This window comes from Sceloporus undulatus, chromosome 2 (genome assembly GCF_019175285.1).
Source record: "Sceloporus undulatus isolate JIND9_A2432 ecotype Alabama chromosome 2, SceUnd_v1.1, whole genome shotgun sequence".
NCBI lineage: Eukaryota > Metazoa > Chordata > Lepidosauria > Squamata > Phrynosomatidae > Sceloporus > Sceloporus undulatus.
The window spans coordinates 274,421,163-274,442,888 of NC_056523.1; the positions used below are offsets into that span (position 1 = coordinate 274,421,163).

General features: G+C 42.7%; 1 protein-coding gene across 1 annotated transcript in view; it reads left to right on the forward strand.

The window, feature by feature from the left end:
• The first annotated feature begins 851 nt into the window (after nt 1-851).
• LOC121920648 (bile acid receptor-like) overlaps nt 852-21,726 on the forward strand; it is a 33,126-nt gene continuing 12,251 nt past the window's right edge. The window contains 1 exon segment of the mRNA XM_042447781.1: nt 852-1,221. Within this exon segment, the coding sequence (XP_042303715.1) occupies nt 852-1,221 (370 nt within the window).

The window sequence follows — 21,726 nt, forward strand, 5'->3', positions numbered from 1 at the left end:
CCTTACTGCAGTGAAGCATTCACCACTCCCTTTACCCACTCAGCCAATCCCCCTCTAGCTGATTTCAGAAGCCAGGAAGGGCAAGGATCCTGTATGCATGTGGAGGCCCCTCACTTCTCCAAGGATCCTATCTACATCCTCAGGCTGCACAATCTGAAACTTATCCAAGAATATGGGACAATCAAGGCAGAGTGAATCCAAGCAATTTTGCCTGCGAATTCCTCACAGCAAGCTGTCAAGTTGTCTTTGTTTCCTTCTTGGGGGCCAGAATGTAAAAGGCCCCTAACAACTCAAAACAGCTCTGCTGGATGACATTGTGAAGATGTAATGGTGGCAGAAAAGTATGAGTTCTTTGCTGCCACCACTGCCATGGGATATGCTTTACAGTGAGCTCTAGCCCCTGATCAGTCAGATTCACCCTGAGTCTTCCGCCATAATTGCTTTAGTCACTGTCTCACTCATTTCATCACTATCAGCTTCCTGGTAAACTAGGGGGAATGTCTGGTTCCACTTCATGGGAGGGGACGCTTAGGGGCAATTGTGTCCATCGCTCTGGCCATTTCCCTATTCCAGAGATTATCCAGGGCTTTGACAGGATCTCCTGCCAAGGCAGCATGAAATTCCACAAGAGCCAGCAGGAATCCAATCAGATCCATAAACCTGGGGCAATCTTAATCGGCCCTCCACACCTGCAGAGGCTCTGAGTCCCAGTGAGTCTAAACCCTACCAGGTAGTGATCAGTCCATGACAACAGAACTACAGAGAGTTCCTCCACTCCCAGATCACTGTCATCCTGCGCTCATCAGAAAACCAGGTCTAGACTGTGTCCCACTGCATGGGTGGTGTCTGTCATGCCTAGCCAGGTTGAGGGCTCTGAGAACGATGAGGCTGAGCTAGAGCCTCCACTGGGACCTGAGCCTGAAGCTGGAATCCCTGCTCCTTGGATTGCTGGTTGCCTGGTCTCCCTGGACTTTGTGACCTTGGATTTACCTATATGTCTCATCACTCTCTGGAACCCTCGACTTTGGATCTCTGACAGCCCCAGATATTACTTGGGTCAGGCCCATGGTTATCATGACAGACATGAAATCCTGATAGGCTCTAGTGTAGTCTCTGCATGGATATTGAAGTCCCCCAACACAACAAGCCAAGGGAACTCCAATGCCACTGCAGAGACCAACTCTGTCAGCTCAGGAAGGGAGAGTGTTGTGCAGCAGGGTGGTCAGTACACCAACAGAATCCCTATTCTGTTCCAGCCATCCACCTTTAAGTAAACACACTCATACCCAGTAGACTGTGGGACAAGGCACCTGGTAAGGGAGATGGGATCCAATATACTACTCCAACTCTGCCTACCCATCCCCAGGCCTTGCCTGCTGCTGAATGGAGAACCCATTTGGACAAAGCTGGGAGAGATTAGCTCCCCCAGCTTCATCCAGCCAGGTCTCCATAATACAAGCCAGGTCAGCAGGCTCATCCAGGATAAAGTCCTGGATCAGTGGTGTTTTACCATTTACCAACTTGGCACTGAGCAGCAGCATTTTTAGCCCAGGGGGCCTGCTGCCAAGGCTATCCAGGCTATTTGAATTGGGGGTCAGTTTGGGAGTAAACAGTATCCTATGTGTTTTCCTTCTACCAGATTGATAGAACTGACTCCCCCTACCATATCTCCCTTTGTCCATGACTGTTGTGTGGCTATTGGACTGTTTCCCCTCCCTTGCCCTTCTTGTAGCACATATTGTACTGCTGGCAGGCCAGTTGTTTGAGGGTGACAACTCAAACCAATAATCCCTCCCCAACAAACCAGAGGGACTGGCCCTCACCTTCACTCCCCCCGAAAGAGGCTCCCCCAAAGGGAGTCACCCTTTGCTGTCACCCCCTTCAGCAGCAACCCCACTGCAGCAGGCACCCAGCTTCTATCCCCTTGGTGGGGGACAGATGGTCCTACCTGGCTATTTAGCCAGGGATTGACAGGCCCAGGCTCTGAGAAGGCAGTAGTCCTCCAGGAAAGCTGCCAGAGCAACAAGCAGGCAGGTGGTGTAGCTCTTCCTAGGGTGGTGGGCTGGCCTCTTCCATGTGATGACTCAGTCCTAGCAGGCACCCAGCTTTTATCCCCTTGGCAGGTGGACAGGTGGATGCCTGGAGCCTGGTCCTGAAGGGAGCAGTCTCTGAGAAGGCAGCAGTCCTCCAGGAAAAGCTGCCAGCAGCAAGCAGCAAACATCATCAAAAGCAAGCAAGCAAGTACAGGCAGGCAGGCAGGCAGGCAGGCAGGCAGGCGGTGTAGCTCTTCCTAGGGTGGTAGGGTAGCCTCTTCCTCCTTCCATGTGCTAACTAGCTAATTTAGGAGAAAGAAACTGCTTCTTCCAGAATGACTAATTTGTGTCATACAGATTGTCTATTCTTCCCCATGGAATCAATGATTAGATTCAGCCTGTGCACTCCTCTTCTTGACTGGAAATACAAATGATCTTGTGGTAATTTCTGAGCAGTGGTCAAATATAACAGTAGGCCTCCTTGCTCTGCTTAACTCCCCACTCCCTATTTACTTCAAGTGGAGCTGATATTTGGATCTGGATCCATGCCAGACCAAATAAGAAATCAAACTGCAGCCTTTTCCATTTCAACAACGTTGTCCATATTCATCCTGTGCCAAGCTTAGCATCTCTATCATTGCTCAGCAGACTAACAGTCTAACTGTAAATAACCAGTTGATCATTAGCACATTTAGGGGTTCTTCAGATGCTGCGTCCCTGATCTGGCCTTTCCAGGGCACAAAAAGGAGCTGCAAAAAGTGGCTCCTTTTTGCACCCTAGAAACGGTGTGATAGCTGCAGAGCTGTGGGTTTAGGGTGCTTCTTTGGCACTGCATCTGCCAGAGGAGAACCGTGATGCCACACACTGTAAGGTATGGTGCATGACATCATGGTGCCCTGGGGGGTGCCATGGTGCTGGGGCGTGTGTCATATGGATGCTATGCCCTCACTTCGCACCCAACCCAGCCTTTAATGCCGGTCTGCACAGGGCCTTACTCAAAGTAAACTCTACTGAATCTTGGTAATCATAGGCCCGTTACAGACGGGCTCTTGAGGCGCCCCCATCACGTGCTAGGGGTTGGCCGGGGACCTAGCGTCCACACCGGCCTCACCCCTAGCACGTGACGGGGGCGTAATAATGGCGGTGCCCTATACACACAGGCGCTGCCATTATTACGTTCTGGATGCATAGCGTCCGCACATCGCACGGCATTTATGATGTCGCAAGTGCGCCATTGGCGCCTCGGGGCGTCATAACTGCGCCGCGGGAAGAAGCACCATTTCTTTTTTGCTTCACACGGGAGCCGCGCAGTTTGGCTGCTGCGGCTCCCTCACAGAGCAACCAGCAGCACTGGCAGACCGCCGCTTTTAGGCGATCTGTAATGCGCCATAGTTAGATTCATAACATTTAATCCAAAAACACACTGAACTGAGATGAAACAAATTATTCCAGCATGAACTAACACACAAAATATCTAACAAGATGGCCATTTCAGATTTTATGTACATTCTGTTTTAACTGAAGCACAATAATTCACAACGCAAATGAAAATGTGGTGAAAAGATTTCTCTTCCCTTTCTCAACATATTCATGCCTGTCAAGTCCCATGGGCATGAATGAATTCCCATGCTTCCTTCCAATATATACCGATTAAACTTCCATCTCTCGCCTAGCAATATAGTTCTCTAACTACCCTTTTCTTCCTCATCCTTTTTTCACCCATCTAATAAAATGTAAGTTTCCTGCCAAGGCTGTTAAATGAATCGAAAGTCAGCACCAATGCACTAAGATTGCCTTGAAGTCACCGTTGATTGCTATAATGTTCCTCTCAAAACCAGATGGAAAATCTCAGACAACAGAAGGTTGTTTCCTTTTTAACTATTCACAAATCAAGTTGAGTTTAGTAGCTTAAAACAAATGTGTTTTTCTGCTCTATTTTATTTACATACTTAAATTAAAAAGAACACTCCTGAGGGCCAATGGGGAGTGCATTTTCACTGTTTATCCTTTGTAAGAAAGGGAAGATATCTTCTGCATACTCCAGTGTGCAAAAACTGGAACAAGAAGTTATTTTTGACCCTGCTCAAAGTGAGTACAGCCATTGGACCTATCTCCAGTGTTGACAAATTCATCTCAAAGGGGAATCTGCATGTATATAAGTGTAATGCACAAAGGCTCTCCATACAGTTGGAAGCCAACTGTGCAAAGAGCCTGTAGTAGGGATGTCCTTGTGTAAATTATTCTTTCTCACAAATGAGAAAAAGTCATTTAATTATATCTCTAATCACTGCATGAACATCTTTACAAACTGTAATTTTCAAAATTGCCTTGCTGGGATGGAAAGAGAAAACCTTCAACTCACCTCTTTCTTGTCCCTCTCTATGGCTAGTAGGAGGAGAGCAAAGACAGCACTTAAGCAAGGAGACTTACCTCTTGCCAACCATCCTAGCTGGAGATATGTGATTGATCTTGTTCAGCTGTCCCCATGCTCTCACATGTCTAGTGAGAGGGAGGGCAGCCAAGTAAGGAGGTCCATCCATCACTGTCTAGCTGGTGATGGATGTGCCTCAGATATCTACTGTCCACTGCCCCCTTCCTACTTGCATGACCATGCAGGTGGGATGGGAAAGGAGAAGTAATAAAGGAACTTATTGCTCATCTTAAATAAGCCTCTTACCTCATCCGAATTCAAGCCTAAATTGGGAGGTAGACAGGTTCTACTGCAAGTATTTTGCCACTGAAGCCACTGTACAGCCCAGCTGCATCCCAGCTCCCAGGTGAACTACAGTGGTCTTATTTCGAAGCTGGGAGCTGGGAAAAATGGCTGCCAGAGCTCTCCTGGGACCTGGGCTGCACCCAGGCTGTACTTGCAAAATCCCTCTGGTAGGAACCAGCTACCTCTCAATTTAGTCTTGAATACAGATGAGGTAAAATGGGTTATTTAAGCAGAGTGATAAGTTCCCAAGATAGAAAGATTATCTATTGAAGCCAACTCACACTGATGCAGACTTCCTTCAGAACCTCCCAGGGTTTTCCAGAAGTCCTGTAGGATGATGCCATTCTGGTATGGGAGTTATGCTGGTGGCAACCTTCCTCACTTCTTTGTCCCTGCCCTCCTGCCAGCCCCTACATGGCCATAAAAAGTTTGATTCTAGGTGGGGGGGGGCATGGGAGTAATTCGCTGGGTCTCTTTGTTGCAGGTGACAGGGGGGATTAGAAAATTGTTTGAGAAGGATTTGCCTCCTCTGGGTTTCTTGACACTTGAGATTTTCCCTCTGAAATCTTTGAATATTCTTTCCAACTATACTATCCCACAGGTGAGGAGGTAAAATGGGAGAATAGCAGATCTTCCTTCCATGCCATGGATACCTCCTAGCCATATACATCTTCCTTAGTCAAGGCGGATGCATGTGGTTCCCTTGCTACTTGGTTCCCTTACCAGTGAAGGAAGGCCACCCTCCCTTGAGTTGGTCTAATCTTCATTGCCTACACGCCTGAAGAGACCATATAACACCAATCTTAACATCACTCCACTGGCTGCCCATCAGTTTCCAGGCCCAGTACAAGGTGTTGGTTATCACCTTTAAAGCCCTAAATGGCTTGGGTCCAACCTATCTTCGGGACTGCCTCCTTCCATATGATCCTCCCCGCACACTTAGATCCTTTGGGAGTTACAGCCTTGTAAAACAAGGCTGCCTACAACCCCCAGAGGACCTTCTTAGCTGCTGCTCCCAGATTGTGGAATGGCCTGCTGGACGAGATACGTCACATTACCACTCTAAATAGTTTTTAAAAAGCTATAAAGATGGATCTCTTCCGGCAGGCCTTTCCTGAATAGTTCTCCGGCTGTCAGAAGGAAAATCTAATTGCTGATCTCTGACTTCACCACAGTTATTGAATTTTAAAAAAAGTTTTAAAGTATGTTTTATGTTTTAAATTCTACATTGTTTAATTGTATTTTTTTTAAAAAAATATTTTACACACTGGCTTGTATTGCTCATGTCCCCATCCCTTTTATAGTGCAAAAATTCAGAAACACAAAAGAAAGGTTAAATGCACATAAATAAGTTGGCACACATTTACATTTACATATAAATTAAAACAATGACAAAATAGAGGCTCTTTGAACATCGAGTGGTTGGAGCTGGGGCTTTGTAGTATGGCTATGCCAGAGCTTGTATTTCCAGAATGGAGGTGGCTTTTAAACCATAAATCCAGGAGTTAATGCTTTCCCCACTTTTCTTCAAACTGGAAGGTTCTGGAATAGACTTCACATTTAAGCTTCTTGCAACACTCGCAATAAAGCTTGTTTTGATGATTGTCCATACTGCAATAAGCACAGATCCATACTCCCACTGTTTCTTTCTTAGCAGGTTTGGCTTCTTCTGCTAGGTTCAATGGTATATCTTGAAAAAAGGCACCGAAGGTGTCATTTTCAGCTTTTTCAGCGAGCTGTCTATCTAGATCTTTCATCTGGGCTCTCAGTTGCTCATTGTCATGTTCAGTCCGTTCAAGCTTTGATTTTAACAGTCGGCATTTCTCCCTTGAGGTCAGATATCTAACCTTCCAAAAGTCGCAGGAGCGGCATGAATTGGGATTTTTACCGTCCATGAGGACTAGAATTGGTGAATAGCCTGCCTAAATTATACCAGCCAACAGCTCTAGTTCCTATAGCAACCAAGAGTAAACTGATATCAGAATACTAACAACCATTCGAACACACACACACACACACACACACACACACACATATATATGAGAGAGAGAGAGAGAGAGAGATGTACAGGCTGCTTAGAGTTTTACCCGGTAATTGTGCGAAGGAGGACCACTTGTACCTACTCCTAAAGAGGGGATTCATTCCGTGAGGGGCGGGGTGGGTCCTTAAAGGGCCATTGTTTAATTGTATTTTAAGGGGGTAGTGGGTTGAGGGTTCGGACTGTGTATTTTAATCTTGTAAGCCACCCCAATTGCATTTTGTAGAGAGGCGGGATATAAATAAAATTTATTATTATTATTATTATCATCATCATCATCATCCCCATACTGGGTCAGATAGGCACTCAAATCCTGTCTCCCACAAACTCGACTGGTCACCATGCCAACAATTGCCAAAACATTGACTGAATCAAATTTTGAGATACACTAGCGATGCATTTATTGACACTACAAACAGCATGAAGTCAAGAACCAAGGGATTATGGGAGGAATCCCAGGAACTGACAGACTCCATAGTCCAGAAATGCCAAGTGAGTCAGGACTGGGGGACTTTTACAGTCCCTGTAAATTCCAGCCAGTGTGATGTGATGGTTCGAGCACTGGACTATGACTATGGAGACCACAGTTTGAATTCCCACTCAGCCATGGAGACCTATTGAGTGATCTTGGGCATCTCACACTCTCTCAGTCTTGGGCTTCTTGGCAAGATTTGTTTGGGGGTGGGATGGTCTTTGCCCTCTCAACTTCAATAGCAATAGCAGTAGTATTTACATTTCTTTATCACTTCATAGTGAACTCAGCACTCTCTAAGTGGTTTACAATTTGTAAGCCAATTGTCCCAGCAAATTGGGTACTCATTTTACTGACATAACAAAAGGATAGAAGGCTGAGTCAAACTTGGAGATCTGAGATTGAACTCACAATGGTGTGGCTGCACTACTGACATTTACCTACTGTGCCACCAAGGCTGAGAAGGTAAAGAAAACCCCACCTCTGAACAAATCTTGCGAAGAAAACCCCATGACTGCTGCTGACTTTAAGGCCGCCAGAAATCAGAAATAACAAATGAATTCCCTACATTACTGAATATGTAGGGATCATGAATACACATCAATTGCATATGCCTAACTTTAGTCACATTACCACACTACACTCATATAGTGCTGCTATTCCACTTTTACTCCTCTGGCTGCCTCCTGTTGCATTCTGAGGTTTGCAGTTCAGTGAGACCTATGAATTCCCTGACTGAAAAGTCTAAATGCCCCTCCTTAAGTTGCAAATCCCAGAATGCAACAGGAAGCAGCCAAAGCAGTTAAAGTGGAATAGCAGCTCTATAAAAGTGTAGTGCAGTAATCTAGCCAGTTACACATTCATAACTTTGATTGTGAATCCCAGCCAGCAACCCATGTGCTTTCTGTCCTGAGTGGCCAAAATGGTGTCTTGGATTTCTAGAAACATACATAATTACCTGCTGCTGACTGGACCACAACAGCAGCAACAAAACAGGCGAGATGGCAGTTTTATGACACTGGCCCAAATTCCACCCTCCCAAATGTCTGGAAAAGTGGCATTTTCAGAGTTTTTGGTTAGGTTCTGCTCACCATCTTTTTAGGGGTGCCTAATTTCATCATATAGTTTCTCTCTCAGGGATTTCCTTTTCAAGTAGCCATCTGTTGATCCTGAATCTATTTTGTCATCATCATTTGTGAACTGTGGTGCCCAGCACTGAATGGATTGTTCCAGGTGAGCTCTGTATGAATGCAAAAACATAGTAAAGCTAAAACAGGTCAACAGCAGAGGCAATGGAAACATCTGTAATGTTTATTTTCCTAATGCCATGACAGTTTTGTGTTCTGGGGAGGAAAAAACCCTCCACAGAATTTCAACTGTATGGTGTAATGGGGTCATCCTGCCTGTAACATTCTCTTGGCTACTAACCATTTGATTGCCAGCCACACAGCATCAGTAGCACTCTGTTGTCATCTCCTGCTGGGCACTGTGACAGCCAGTTCATCTCTTTGCGGCTGAAACTGTCACATCATAGAAAGCCTCCCTTTCTATTTTGACACCATGAACAGTGGCAGCCTTCCCTTCACTGGCTGCCTCTCGTCCTCCTAGTTAATTTATTGTAAATTAGAACTCTTTTTTTCTTTTTTGGCAAGAGCTATCACAGAGAGGTCTGCAGGCTAAATTGACTATTTGGGAGGATGCCAACATGCTCCATTGCCAAAGGGTGGGTCGGGTTTCCTTTGCTGACCTGCTTTTGGAAAAACGCCATTTCTGGGGGTGGGGGGATGTTGTTGTGTAAGATAAACCAAAGAAATCTGGAATGATCTCTGCTGATACAGCAAATCTGTTACTTTTTACCGAATTGTCTCAAGCCATGACTTTCATGAATTGTCCTCTTTCCCAGATGATGGTACAGCTACCAGAAATAATGCATCTCTTGTTAGCTAGTTAGATCTTCTAATACTCCTGACCTGTCCAAGAAAAGTTCACTCATATGGGCTAGGATTTCCATTTACAACACCACTGTGTAGAGAACCAAAAACATGTGGTTATCTCTTTAGAATAAATGTAATATTTTAATATTTAGAGCTCCTTATTCTCTAAATCGTTAAGACTTGAGGAAGTTAGTGATATGAAAACATCATAATGAAACTAACATGCCATATCCAATTAAGATACAAATGACTACATAGAAAAACAGATCCATTCTGCCTCACCAATCATTACTTTCCAAACATGAGCTTAAACAAAGCCATATATTGTGGCCATGAAAAGGTCTTGTGACAACTCTGAGAAAATAAACTAGCATGTATGAGGTATACACTCAAGTAATTGCTCTGCATAGCCTTATAGCAAAGACTTACCATGTGGAAGATAATTGCCAGGCAGTCTAGAACATTATGATGGAATATAGATATCTGAAATGAAAAGTCCAAACAATTAAGAGTTAATAATAGGTCATTCCTTTTACTAAGTCCTAATATGTTAAAAAATAATAATCAAAAACCACCTCTACCCCCCCCCCCACCCCCTCCATTCTAGCCTGAGTACACAGGGATATTTGTTTGTAGAGGAGATGGAAAGGTTATACATACCAGAGGTAAATGTCATTTAAAACTGATGCTTTTTAGAACTAAAGGGTTATGATAAATGTTCTTGCTATAATGGCTTATTGGTATTTATCTCAGACTTGTTTTGTTGCAGTAAACTACAGTTGTGTTTAAAAGGCCTACTTAATCATTGGTTGCTTTTGTGCATCACAACACAGGCAGCCTATTATCATATTTAATGTCCCATCAGTGGATGTCTTGTGTAGTTACCATGCATAGAGTTGCTGGTAGTAGTGGCCAGTTCCCATGTCATAAAGATCCCGACTGGAAAACACTCTGACTGACTGACTTCCAGTGCTCTGACTCTCAAAGGGACATGCTGGTCTTGTAAATGGCTTGTATAGACTGGGACAGAGAGTATCAGAAATTCAAGGTTACCTTTGCAGCCTTGGAAGTTGCCTGTCTTGCCATTCTCTTTAGTTCTCCCTATCAGAAATCCACTCACCCACATAGGTGCCAAGAATTAGATCCCCAGTGTCAGAGCAATTATTTGGTTAACTGTTTCCCTGTCTTTACAGAGGCCAATCAGTACTATCGTATGAATCTATTATCAATACCATCCCTGAACACATTTAACCAATCTGATTTTGAAAGGATCAGACTTGGCTATTGCTTGTTAAGGAGACAACCATAAAATAACAATAAGAACAACAACAAAAACAGAAACAGGGGTCTCTGACTGGCCTAGGGAAGGACCTGGCTTGCAACTCTAGTGAATTGCTACCCATCAGAATTGACCATATCGGCCTAGATGGACCAAGGATTTGAATTAGCATAAGGCAGCTTTGTATACTCTTATGAGTACTGGAAGGCAGTGGTTTCACTACGGTTGGTGTCACCCTCCCCATTGACTGCTTCCCATACTATACCATACCGAATCCTTAATAATGTTTTCAGTACTAATGTTACTTATAAATTGTAATTCCTGTAAATCACTGAATGCAATCGCAATAGTTGTGCCATGGGGTGAAACAGGCCGGCATAAAAAGCCAGCTTCCAGCTGGGTTGGGGGCATGGTGTATAGATGACCCATGCCCCGAAGATGCTCAGAAGCTGACTTCAAACTACCTGGCTTCCCAGACATGGGCCAGGCTCCAGGTGCTCTGGCAGTGCAATGTTTATATGCCACATGCTAAGCAGCACCTCAAAGCTGGCTTCCAGCTGTGGTGGGGCGGAGAAGCTGGCTTTTTGCTGGTCCAAAATGGAGTGGCCCTTTCCTGCTCCTTTTTAATCTGGCAAAAAGGCAAATTGGGTCTGCAGCATGCAGTTGACATGGCCCCAATCAGACTTTGGGAAGGGGCAGCTTGAAACTGCCCCTTTGGGGCTGTCTGTTTCTCCCCATAAAGAACTAGCAAAATTAAAATTATAACTTTAAATTACAATATCATATGCACAGCCTAAATATATTTATATATACATAGTTTCATGTGGCTAGATGTCTTGGTAAGAAGTGTGTTTTTAAAGAAAAATTTAAAAGAACAAAATGAATAATTTAAAAAAAATTAAAATATATTTTTTTAAAAAATTAAAAATTAAATTTTAAAAAACTCTGGGTCATCTCTTTTTTCTTCCCACTGAGCCTCACCCCACTCACACCATCTCTACAGTGTTTTAAAGGCACACAGGCAAATGCCACAACCATTTTTACCAAAAGGCAGATGTTTAGGGAACAATTGGTCACCTACCTTAGGGGGTCAGCTGGTGTGGTCTACATGCCTCACACCCCTACTGCAACCTCTGTTGGAAGGAGTCACTTATAACCTGGTGTTGTTCTTTTGAACTACATGTCAAAATTGTGAGTTTTCTACTGATGTTTCAAATCTATCAAATCTTTTATCTTTCTTCTATTTTTTACACATTATTATGGTTTGTTTGTCTGTGTTTGTTTGCATATGTTCTTAAGCCCTGCCCCACTGTCCTATTAATTAAGAGTTTTAGATCATGATCAAGCATCAGAACATGTGCCTACATGATATAGCAATGTGGGCCTAAACAGATGACCCCAAAGGTCTGGTGTCATGCCACCCCTTTGTGTGCTACATTGGGGCTGAAGCAACCACATGCCACAGCACTGATCCAACAATTTGCAAGCTCCAAAAGAAGCGGCAGAAAGCCGCTCCTTTTAGATCCGGCAAAAGCCTCCCTTGCCACCACGGCACCAGCTTTTCCCTGTTTCTTCAGTGCAGTGTGTCTAAATGCTGTGCTGTAGAAACGGCAAGATGCTGCTGCCATCTGGTTGGTTGGGTGGCGTGATTGTGGATTGGGCAGAGTCGGGGCAGGCAGCATGTGGTTGCCACGCCCCCACTCCACCGTGATTCCACCTTTTTATGCCAGTTTGTATAGCCTCTTAGTGTCCCATCTAAGCACCTACCCCTCCAACCCCCCCCCCCCCAAACACCTCATTTTTTTCAGCTGCAGCTCACTGAACCTGGCCATTTCCAGGTCAGTGGAGAATGAGGAGAGCATTGTGAAATGTCCAGTTATTTTGCTATAGCTGGAAACACAATGACAGGGTTCTAGAGGCTCTGTTGGATGATGTTAGTTATGCATCCAGCTATAAGAAAACAGGTGAGCAATTATCTGCTGCTCTCTCTGCCAAATGGCAATGGCCAAGTTGAGATGACCACAACTAAGAAAATATGAGTTTGGGGAGATTTTGGTCATTGTGCAGTGATTAGAGAATTCTAACCTCTACAACTACCCCCCCCCCCAAAAAATAGCTGTGATGACATAGGTCTGCCTAACACCATTGCAATTCATCAATTTGAAGGTGGAAAGAAAAAAAATGGGGAAGGCCAGTGATGTCAGTAGAGAGGTTTGGGTTGTGTGGTCCACATAGGGTGACTCCCCTGAAGAGGGTTGACACCTGGTCAGATCCTGCTCCTGCTGGACCCCTCCTGACTTTCCATGGCAGTGGAGACTTCCTCATTGGGACACCTCTGCTTCAGCAGCAAAGGAGATGATCAAGTGATCAAACAATACTGTCTGATACTCATAGGAGACTGGAATGCTGAAGTAGGAAGCAGAGAAGGATCAAAGACAGTAGGGAAATTTGGACTAGGTTCAGGAAATGAAGCAAGAAAGTGACTAATAGAGTTCTGTGAGGCCAACAATCTATTCATAGCAAATACTTTCTTCATTCAACTGAGGAGGAAAATGTACACATAGACATCACCAGATGGTCTACACAAAAACCAAATAGATTATAATAAGGAACAAAAGATGGAGAAGCTTCATTCTTGCAGCAAAAACAAGACCAGGTGCAAACTGTGGCATAGAATATGAACTACTAATTTCCAAAACAGGAATAAAGCTGAAAAAGAATACCAAATCAATAACAATGTCAAAATATGGTATGGGAAACATTCCAACAGAATTCAAAGAAAATGTGAAAAAGAGTTGTACTATTAAGTTTAGTTGATCAGGAACCAGAAGAGCTATGGACAGAAGTTAGAGACACAATCAAAGAGGAATGCAAAAATATTATAACTATGGCCAACAATTAGGAGAAGATACAATGGATGGCAGATGAAATGCTTCAACCAGTCAAGCAAATATGAGAAGCAAAATCAAAGAGAGACAGGAACAAAATTAAAACCATAAAGATTACTGTCTAATGACTGATGTACAATGACAAGGGAAATTGTAGAAAATATCTAAAATAATCAATCTAGATAAATAGAAGCTGAACACCAAAAAGGAGAACAAGAGATCTATTCCACAAAACTTGGGAAATCAAAGAGAAATTTAAAGCAAGGGTGGGGAAACTTTACAATCAGTAGAGGAATATAATACACGACTAAGATGAAATTTAAAAATGATGGAAACAATACATAGAAGATCTATATAAAGCAAAAGAAAGGATAAATGTCACATGGGAAGAAGAAATATACAACGATGAATCCCACATTCTTGAAAGTAAAGTGAAAGCTGCACTCAAAGCAATTGGAAAGAACAAATCACCAACAACAGATGAAATACCAACAGAACTGCAACAAAACCTTTTTCTTCCTCACAGAATATTATTTTGCTTTGAGCTGTATTGAGACTATCAGGGAGATGTAGGCTGTTGGTTATGTTAGTGCTGGATAGACCCCTCATCTTTTGATATCAGAGTTGCAAGAAAATACAGGCTGAGTGGCCCTTCTATGACCTTGCTATGAACACCATTGCTAAGATTCCTCCATCACACATAGGCTATTACTAGGAGTTGCTTGGCCTCTGTTTTTCCAGACATTCTGGAGGAGATGAGAAATTCCAACAATGGGCTGACACCAAAGAATCAACAACTCAGGGAGCCCTGCACACTAATCCCTCTTGCCTCGGAAATGCATGCTCATCACTCACATGCACACCAATGTTACTACTCCAGAGGACCAACATGAAAGTGATTCAAACCCATTTCAAAGAAAGCAACATCATTTGGCCCTTTCAATACCTTGAATTTTGCCCCAGGGTGGAAATTCACTATAAATATTGGTGCCCTTCCTTTGTTTTCTTGACTTAGTCCAGTAATAGGCATGCATGCTACCAGTTTACTCAGCTAGCTCCTCTTTTGCTCTCCAACCCCCATTTGGCTTGGGATCGACAGAATTCCCTTTAATCTCTGGACCTGTAACAAGAGGAGCAGCTATCCATTCAGGTGTAATATCTCCGTTAGTCTGGCCTATGAATTTCTTAGTCCTTGTGAGCGTGCAGAAATCAGAAATAACAGATGAATCCCTTACACTACTGTACATGTAAGGACCATGAATACACATCAGTTGCATATGCCAAACTTTAATCACATTACCGCATTACACTCTTATAGTGCCTTTTTGTATGATTGTTTTCTCCTTTTAAAAGGGAAACTCATTATTTGTTTAGGACCCTGCCTCTGGAATTCTTTGTGTTTCTAGACTTAGTATACATAGGGATTTGGTCCCAAGGCTATGTAACCTGGCTAATAGACATCACTACCTTGAGCTAATTTAATTTCCCAGAATCCCAAGGATTACAGTTATGAAAATCATTTCTAGCATAGCAGTGGCATAAGCTTTGATCCAAAGTCTATTAAAATGTCAATGGCATATAAATTCTGAGTAACTACATTTAGTATTTGATGTGAGAGAAACATTGCACCACAAATTACCAAACATTTCCCTAATAAATTCAATCTAGGATTTCTCAGACACAACATGGCCTAACAGAATTTATGTAGAAGAGACCTCTTAACAGGTTTCAACACACTGGATTACTTGGAAGAGGTACTATGGCCTGGTTCTGTGGCTTAATGTGACAGCAAGAATCTTTAAGCACAAGCTTTGCAATCACTAGGAATGGTAATTAAAAGAATAAATTGTACTTATCACATTCTTCCAGGTGGAAAAACAGCTATGTGTTTTACAGCAGGAACTGTTGGTGAATATTTGATAACATTAAGACACAGCCATTTGTCCCAAGGCTTTTAGCAAATGACTAATTCCTTATTTGCTACAGAAAAATACATCTCCCATATCCTGTTCCTTGTGTTGCATCAGAAATATCATGCTAGGGCTGAAATAATTCTTTAGCTCATCCACCTAGTGCTTGAAAGATATCATATTAAATGACTATGTTATGTACAGGGCTTGGTAAAAATATTGGACAACAAGTTCTATAATCCCCCAGCCAGTATGGCCATTAGCTATTATAGCTGGAGAATTCTGACATGTGTTGTGTCAAATAAGGAGTTTATCAGACAAGGGAAATTGGAAGTATAATCCAATGGCAATCTGAACACAATCATGGGGTTTCATGTTATTGCGTGATAGACTACCACATGCAATTTTGGGCAATGGCAAGCTATTCAGGCAATGGGAAGTCAGTTCAAATGCAATTCGAATTCACATAAATTTGTTGAACTAGCGAATTCACGTGAATGTGTTCTGGTCCCACTTTCTTTTCATTCAAAATTAAGAGAAATTCCGCCCATGTGATAAACTCCTATGTAACATTTCCATGCTCTGCTTATGCAATTCCTTTAGATTATGAAAATTGTAGAAAATTCTTGTGTATCCATCTCTAACCTAGAGATGCCTTACATATCCTAAAGCATACAGCCTGGCATTCTTTTAGTGATATATACAGTCAAACATTGTGCTATAGATGTGAAGTCACTTTTGGGGGCAATCTACAATAACTGTATGCGATTGACCATAGTGTTACCGTATTCACGTGATAGTTCCCTTCTGCTGCAGTTCCACTTCTCAGGAAGTCAGATGGGTGGATATGACTGTGCTCTTCTCCCCCTCTCCCTGTTCCTTTGCAGTGATTCCGGCCATTAAAAGTTTCCCAAATGCAACCACTGTATGCACATTCACACAGCAGCTGGCTTCAGGAGGTGTTTGGTAACAATGGTTGCTTGTCTCCTTCCTCCTGAGGTGCGGGTTTGCTGTGTGTATGTGCATACTTTGGGAGCGGGGAAGAGCAGCTATTATGGCCACCAACATTTCCCCAAAGCTGGCTGCTGTGTGCTGATTCACATAGCAGCCTGCTTCAGGAGTCAGCTTGCAGCTGTGATTGCTCATTCCCACCCTTCTTCTGAGAAGGCAGCAGCATCTGGCAGCACAGAATGGATTGCCAAAATGCTATGGTGGGAAAAAGTGTGATAAGAAATGATGCCAAACTGGTATGCTTCCAACTTAAACAAGCACAATTGTGGCAGGACAACATGCTGGTGTGATAAAGTCCTTAATATATTGCCTCTGCACACTGCATATTGCTAATTGCACAATGGGTTATCAGCCAGGTGCATTGACCAATGATAACATATGCTAACACTACATTCAGTATAGGGCTTAAGTAACAATCATACCACACTGAAGCAATGCCAGAGCTTAACCACAATATCTAATAATATCTGTTTGTTGAACATTATATCCCAAACAACCACCTATTTTTGTTGCTTGTTGTGGCACTTGGTTGGAAGAATACAACTGCACCCCTGTGCACATTTATTAGAATGTGATGACATTCTGGGGCATAGAATCATGGAGCAAAATCTGGAATGTGATAACAGCCATTAATGTACACAGCCAGTGACTAATCAGTTGTTTCATTTTTACTTCTTTCCTAAAATGTGCTTTTTCAAATCTGTTTACAGAAATTTGGAAAGTGATAGTAATGGTTGTCAGCTTTATTGATGTAAGAAAGTGGGTTCTTTCCAGAACAAAATTTCCTTGTATTATTGAATATTTTTGTGTTATCCCTATTTTATTTTGTTTTCCATTAGATTTGAATTTTATGTTCTAGAACTCTGCCAAATCTTCCCCAGTTCTGATTTACAGAAAGAAACTAAACATTTTTAGTGGAATATAGTTTTCTTCACCCTGGAAAACACTTAGACCATGGCAATATGCTTATTTTGTTTATACTGTTTAGCACCATTGGTTCATCTCTGGCATATTAATATGAAAAGTTACCAGAATGACTCCATCCTTGGACATTTTGTTAAGATAAAAAATTCCTTTCAGTGGAAGGCTCTTCATTCATTTACCAAGAGAATATGTCCTTTTATATCTTCCATATCTATATCATTTATATAAACTATTCAGCATTTTCTTAATATAACATATCTTGTGGTGGTTTAGTACAACCATGAAATAATCATATAACACATTAGTAACAACAGCCACAGTAATATGTTTACAAATATTTTACGCATTTCAAGTGTTTACATTTGGATATCACAACCAGAAGGGGGCAATATTATTCTTTGTAAATGGGTTGGTTCATATTGATTTCTGTGTTCACTGGGTGGTTGTCTATAATTTAGTGATCATTTTGATACCATGCCAAAAAGATTATTCTATCCCTATGTTTGCTAGGAATATTTTTATTGAGTAAGCCAAGTGACCTACTTGTGTTAGTACAACAGGGTGCATATGACTCCTTCTGATATCTTTAAAGCTCTGTTTTTGTTTTTCCAAGTTTAAGAATGACAGCCCTGAATATAAAAAATCCAATTATCTCTAAACCAAATGAACAATTTACTTTAAAAGTAGGGATACTTGGAAACTGTTCACATGGGTGTTAGCAGGAGAAGTTACTGACCTGAGATTTTGTAGGTTTGCCAGTAGTACTGGGATTTAACAAATATGATAAATAAATATCATAGTAGTAGACTTTTGGGATTGTTGGAACTCTGCAGTCTTTTTCAGCTTTAGTGTATGTCAAGAAAAGGTAAAATGTTCAGCTCCAGCTCCCATGGAATATAACTTTGCCCAGAGGGTATTCTTTCACACTTTTGCTCATATCTCATAAATAACTATACCAATTATGCATCCACTTTTCACATTGCCAGGCTTCATGGGGTCTTGCCTTTAGGTCTTTGGAAATGGTGTTAATGTTGTTTGTTGTTCTTGTATGCCTTCAAGTCATTTATGGCAACCCTAAGGTAACTATCACTGGCAAGATTTGTTCAGAGGGGGTTTGCCTTTGCCTTCCTATAAGACTGAGAGAGTGTGACTTGCACAAATCATCTAGTGGGTTTCCATGGTCAAAGAGGGATTTGGACCTTATCTTCAGTTGTAGTCCAATGTTTTATCATGCTGACACTGGAGGTTTTCCAGTGCTGGCCAGCTAAGTGGCTGAAATCAGTGTTTTTGTCACCTCTCTTTCTCAATTATTTCTCAATTTAGGAGCCTAGAATTGCAGTTGCCTTTTTAGATGTAGCGTCATGTGGCTGCATGGTCTACTGAAGCACCTAAATACTTTTCATTGCACTGCTGTTAACCTAGATGTCACGCATTTTGTATTGGTGTATCTAATTTTGCCTAGTTAGATGCAGAAGTTTACATTTATGTCCCTGCTGACATACTGTTAATTTCAGCCTAGCATTCCATCCTTTCAATAATATCTTGAATCCATATAAATTGTTAGATATTAACTGCTCCTCCCAGTTTATTGGCAGATGCAATTAACATCTCTTGCACTTTGTTACCAAGTCATTTATCAAGTGATTATTCACTTTAACAATTAAAAATGCTAGAGGAGAGAAGGCCTTGAGAAAACAGGCTGTTTTCTAGACAGGTTGATATAAACTTCAAGGTTGGCTCCTATTATAAACTAGGGCTGTTACATGAGGGCACTCATTTGGTTTAGAGCCCAGTTTGGCAATTTGAATCTGGGATAAATTTGGTGCAGATAAATCCTTGCCTCCCCCACAACCCTGAAACCAAGTAGAGATGTGGAAATCTGACTTCTCAGTCTTTCTGCATTTACAAGGGTTTGTAAAAGGTTTTCAGAAAAGGAGATGAAGAGGAGGTACTGAATTTAGATATTGAATTTCTTTAAACTGTTCTAATTTGAACAATTTTTATTTTCTTTAAAAATGTTAAAATATGAATATACATAAATGTGCAAATGAAAATAAGCACACTTAAACAAAATATTTTGATTCATATGCTACATCAAGTGGGGCAATATCTGCATGGGGATGCAAAGGGTGTTACAAAGGAGGTAAAAGGTCTGAGATCCATTGGTTTAACTGAGGGGTGCAATTTGAGTTTCCCAGAGTATTAACCCTTTTAAAGGGAAACAAAAATATGCAGGTATGAAGGTTAAACTTGTGAGAGCTCAGCTTTCATCAGCAGAACAGCAAAAGTGTGGGTCAGACTATTAAATTTTAAATCTGTCTTCCTAAAGAATAAAGGCTTATTCCAAAAAACAGCAAACATGCAGTTTAAAAACAAATAATAATGGCTTTAATAAACAAATACATAACAAACTAAATCCTATCCAAACTGGTGATGGTTTGGGTATAGCAGGAAGAAATGGTTAACCTCAGTCAGAGGAGACTATTACTCTATCTTACACTGAGAGAAGACAGTTACTGTACTGAGGCGGGTTACAGATGGGCAAAAAGGGATGTACTCATGATGTCATGAAGGTAGAGCCTTCAGACGGGCTTTACCTGAATGCCGTCATGAACACGCCCCCCGCACGCCCCAAGCGGGAAGAAGCGGCATTAAAAAGGTGCTGCTTTTCCCCGCTTCTTTTCTGTTTGATACGTACCTGCGCAGCTCCGTCTGTAAGCTGCTGCACCGATACGTCAGAATTGCTATGCCGCAAATATAAGTTGCCGGTTTAAAAGCTCCGTGTCAGCTGCGTCCCATAATGGGTCGGGGTCCCGGGACATGCGTGGTTTGCAGTCAGGCTTTAACTGCAACGTCCGCTGTCATGCAGCTGTGGAAGCTGAGGCACAGCTGCGGCGCATTTTAAGCCTCGTAACCCTAACCCTAACCCTAACCCTAACCCTAACCCTAACCCTAGAGCAACATGTACGCATGCGCTGCTTGGAAAGTTTGGACTTTAAAGTGCACCCCTACACACATTCCTCTGCCATTTTCACCTAACAATAAAAAACGCTAAAACTGTAAATATTGACATATGTACAAAGTAGGTGAGGGGAGATGGCAGGGGGAGACAGCTGTGGCTGCACATTGCAGATTCAGCAGGAGCGCGGGGACCAAAGGAGAGGAGGCATCTATGATGCTGCTGACACTGGCAAAGTGCAAGCGGACAAGGATGCCAACACCAGCTGATCACCAGCTGGCAGGAGACCACCATTGTTTTAAAGGGGCTTGGGCACTTTAAATGCGCCCATAGGCTTTCTGCCGCCGCTGCTTAGCCCTGCACAGCTGCGCATTCGCCAGCCGGCAAAGGAAAAAAAAAAGAGACCCCGAAGCTTGAATGTGCCCAAGACCTTTTGATGCCCTCTAAACTTGCCCCCAAAGGCAAAGGGCAACTAGAGAGGGCCTGGGATCAAGGGGCAGGGAGCACTGACAAGGCTCCCATGATGTCCCATAAAGACATCATTTCGCCTCCCAGGGCATGTGTTCCCTCCCAGCCCTATCTACTCTATTCTACCCTTCCTGTTCTCTCCTCCCACCATGCCTGGCTCACTGGTCCCCAAACCAGCAATCTCCAAACTGTCCTCCCAGGCGTTTGGACTTCATCTCCCAGAATCCCCAGCCACCTTGCCCTGTGGTCTGGGATTCTGGGAGATGAAGTCGAAACGCCTGGAAGGACAGAGTTTGGACATTGCTACCTCACACCACTCCTGCCTAGCTTTAAAGTCACAGGGAAAAAGTTTAAAGGGGCTTGGGTGCTTTAAATGTGCAGACAGGCTTTCTGCCGCCGCTGCTTAGCGCTGCAGCTGTGAAGCTGCGCACCTCTCATGCGGCACAAAAAAAAAAAAAAAAAAGCTGCGGTTTGGGCCGCCCGTGAGGAAGCTGCCTCTCTTTTTGCAGCGTCCTCCGAGGCGGCGGTTTGGAAACTCCGGGTCCGAAACGGACCCAGGTGAGGCGTCTTCATTGCCCCCCGTGTGGAAGCTCCAACACCTGAAGCATGCCCCCGGGGCGGGCCGTCTGGAGGCTCCGCATTCAGCTGAATACACCTCCAAGACGTCCTCCCCTGCCCGTCTGTAACCCGCCTGAGAGAAGATTGTTCAGAATCTTGAAAGAGAGTCTGTTAAACAGACTCTAAGAAAGAGCAACAAGAGTCACATGTATAGATAGAATAAGATAGAAAAAGGGAAGTCTCTGTCTATCTAAAGATGGAAAGGAGAATACAATACACAAAATTTTCAACATTAAATAATAAATTATCAGTTAAAATCAGTTAACCACTGATTAACTATAACATGGTAACTTTACAAAAATAGTAGTTAGTCTCTTTCATTATAAAAAGAAGGGAAGAATTGGAAGGAGGCTTGGGGCACCTTTAAGACTAACCAATTTCTTCTATTACAAAACATTTGTGTTTTACAGTCCACTTCCTTAGATGTGTTAATGAAATAATATATTCAAGCCTTAGACATCAACATACAGTTATGT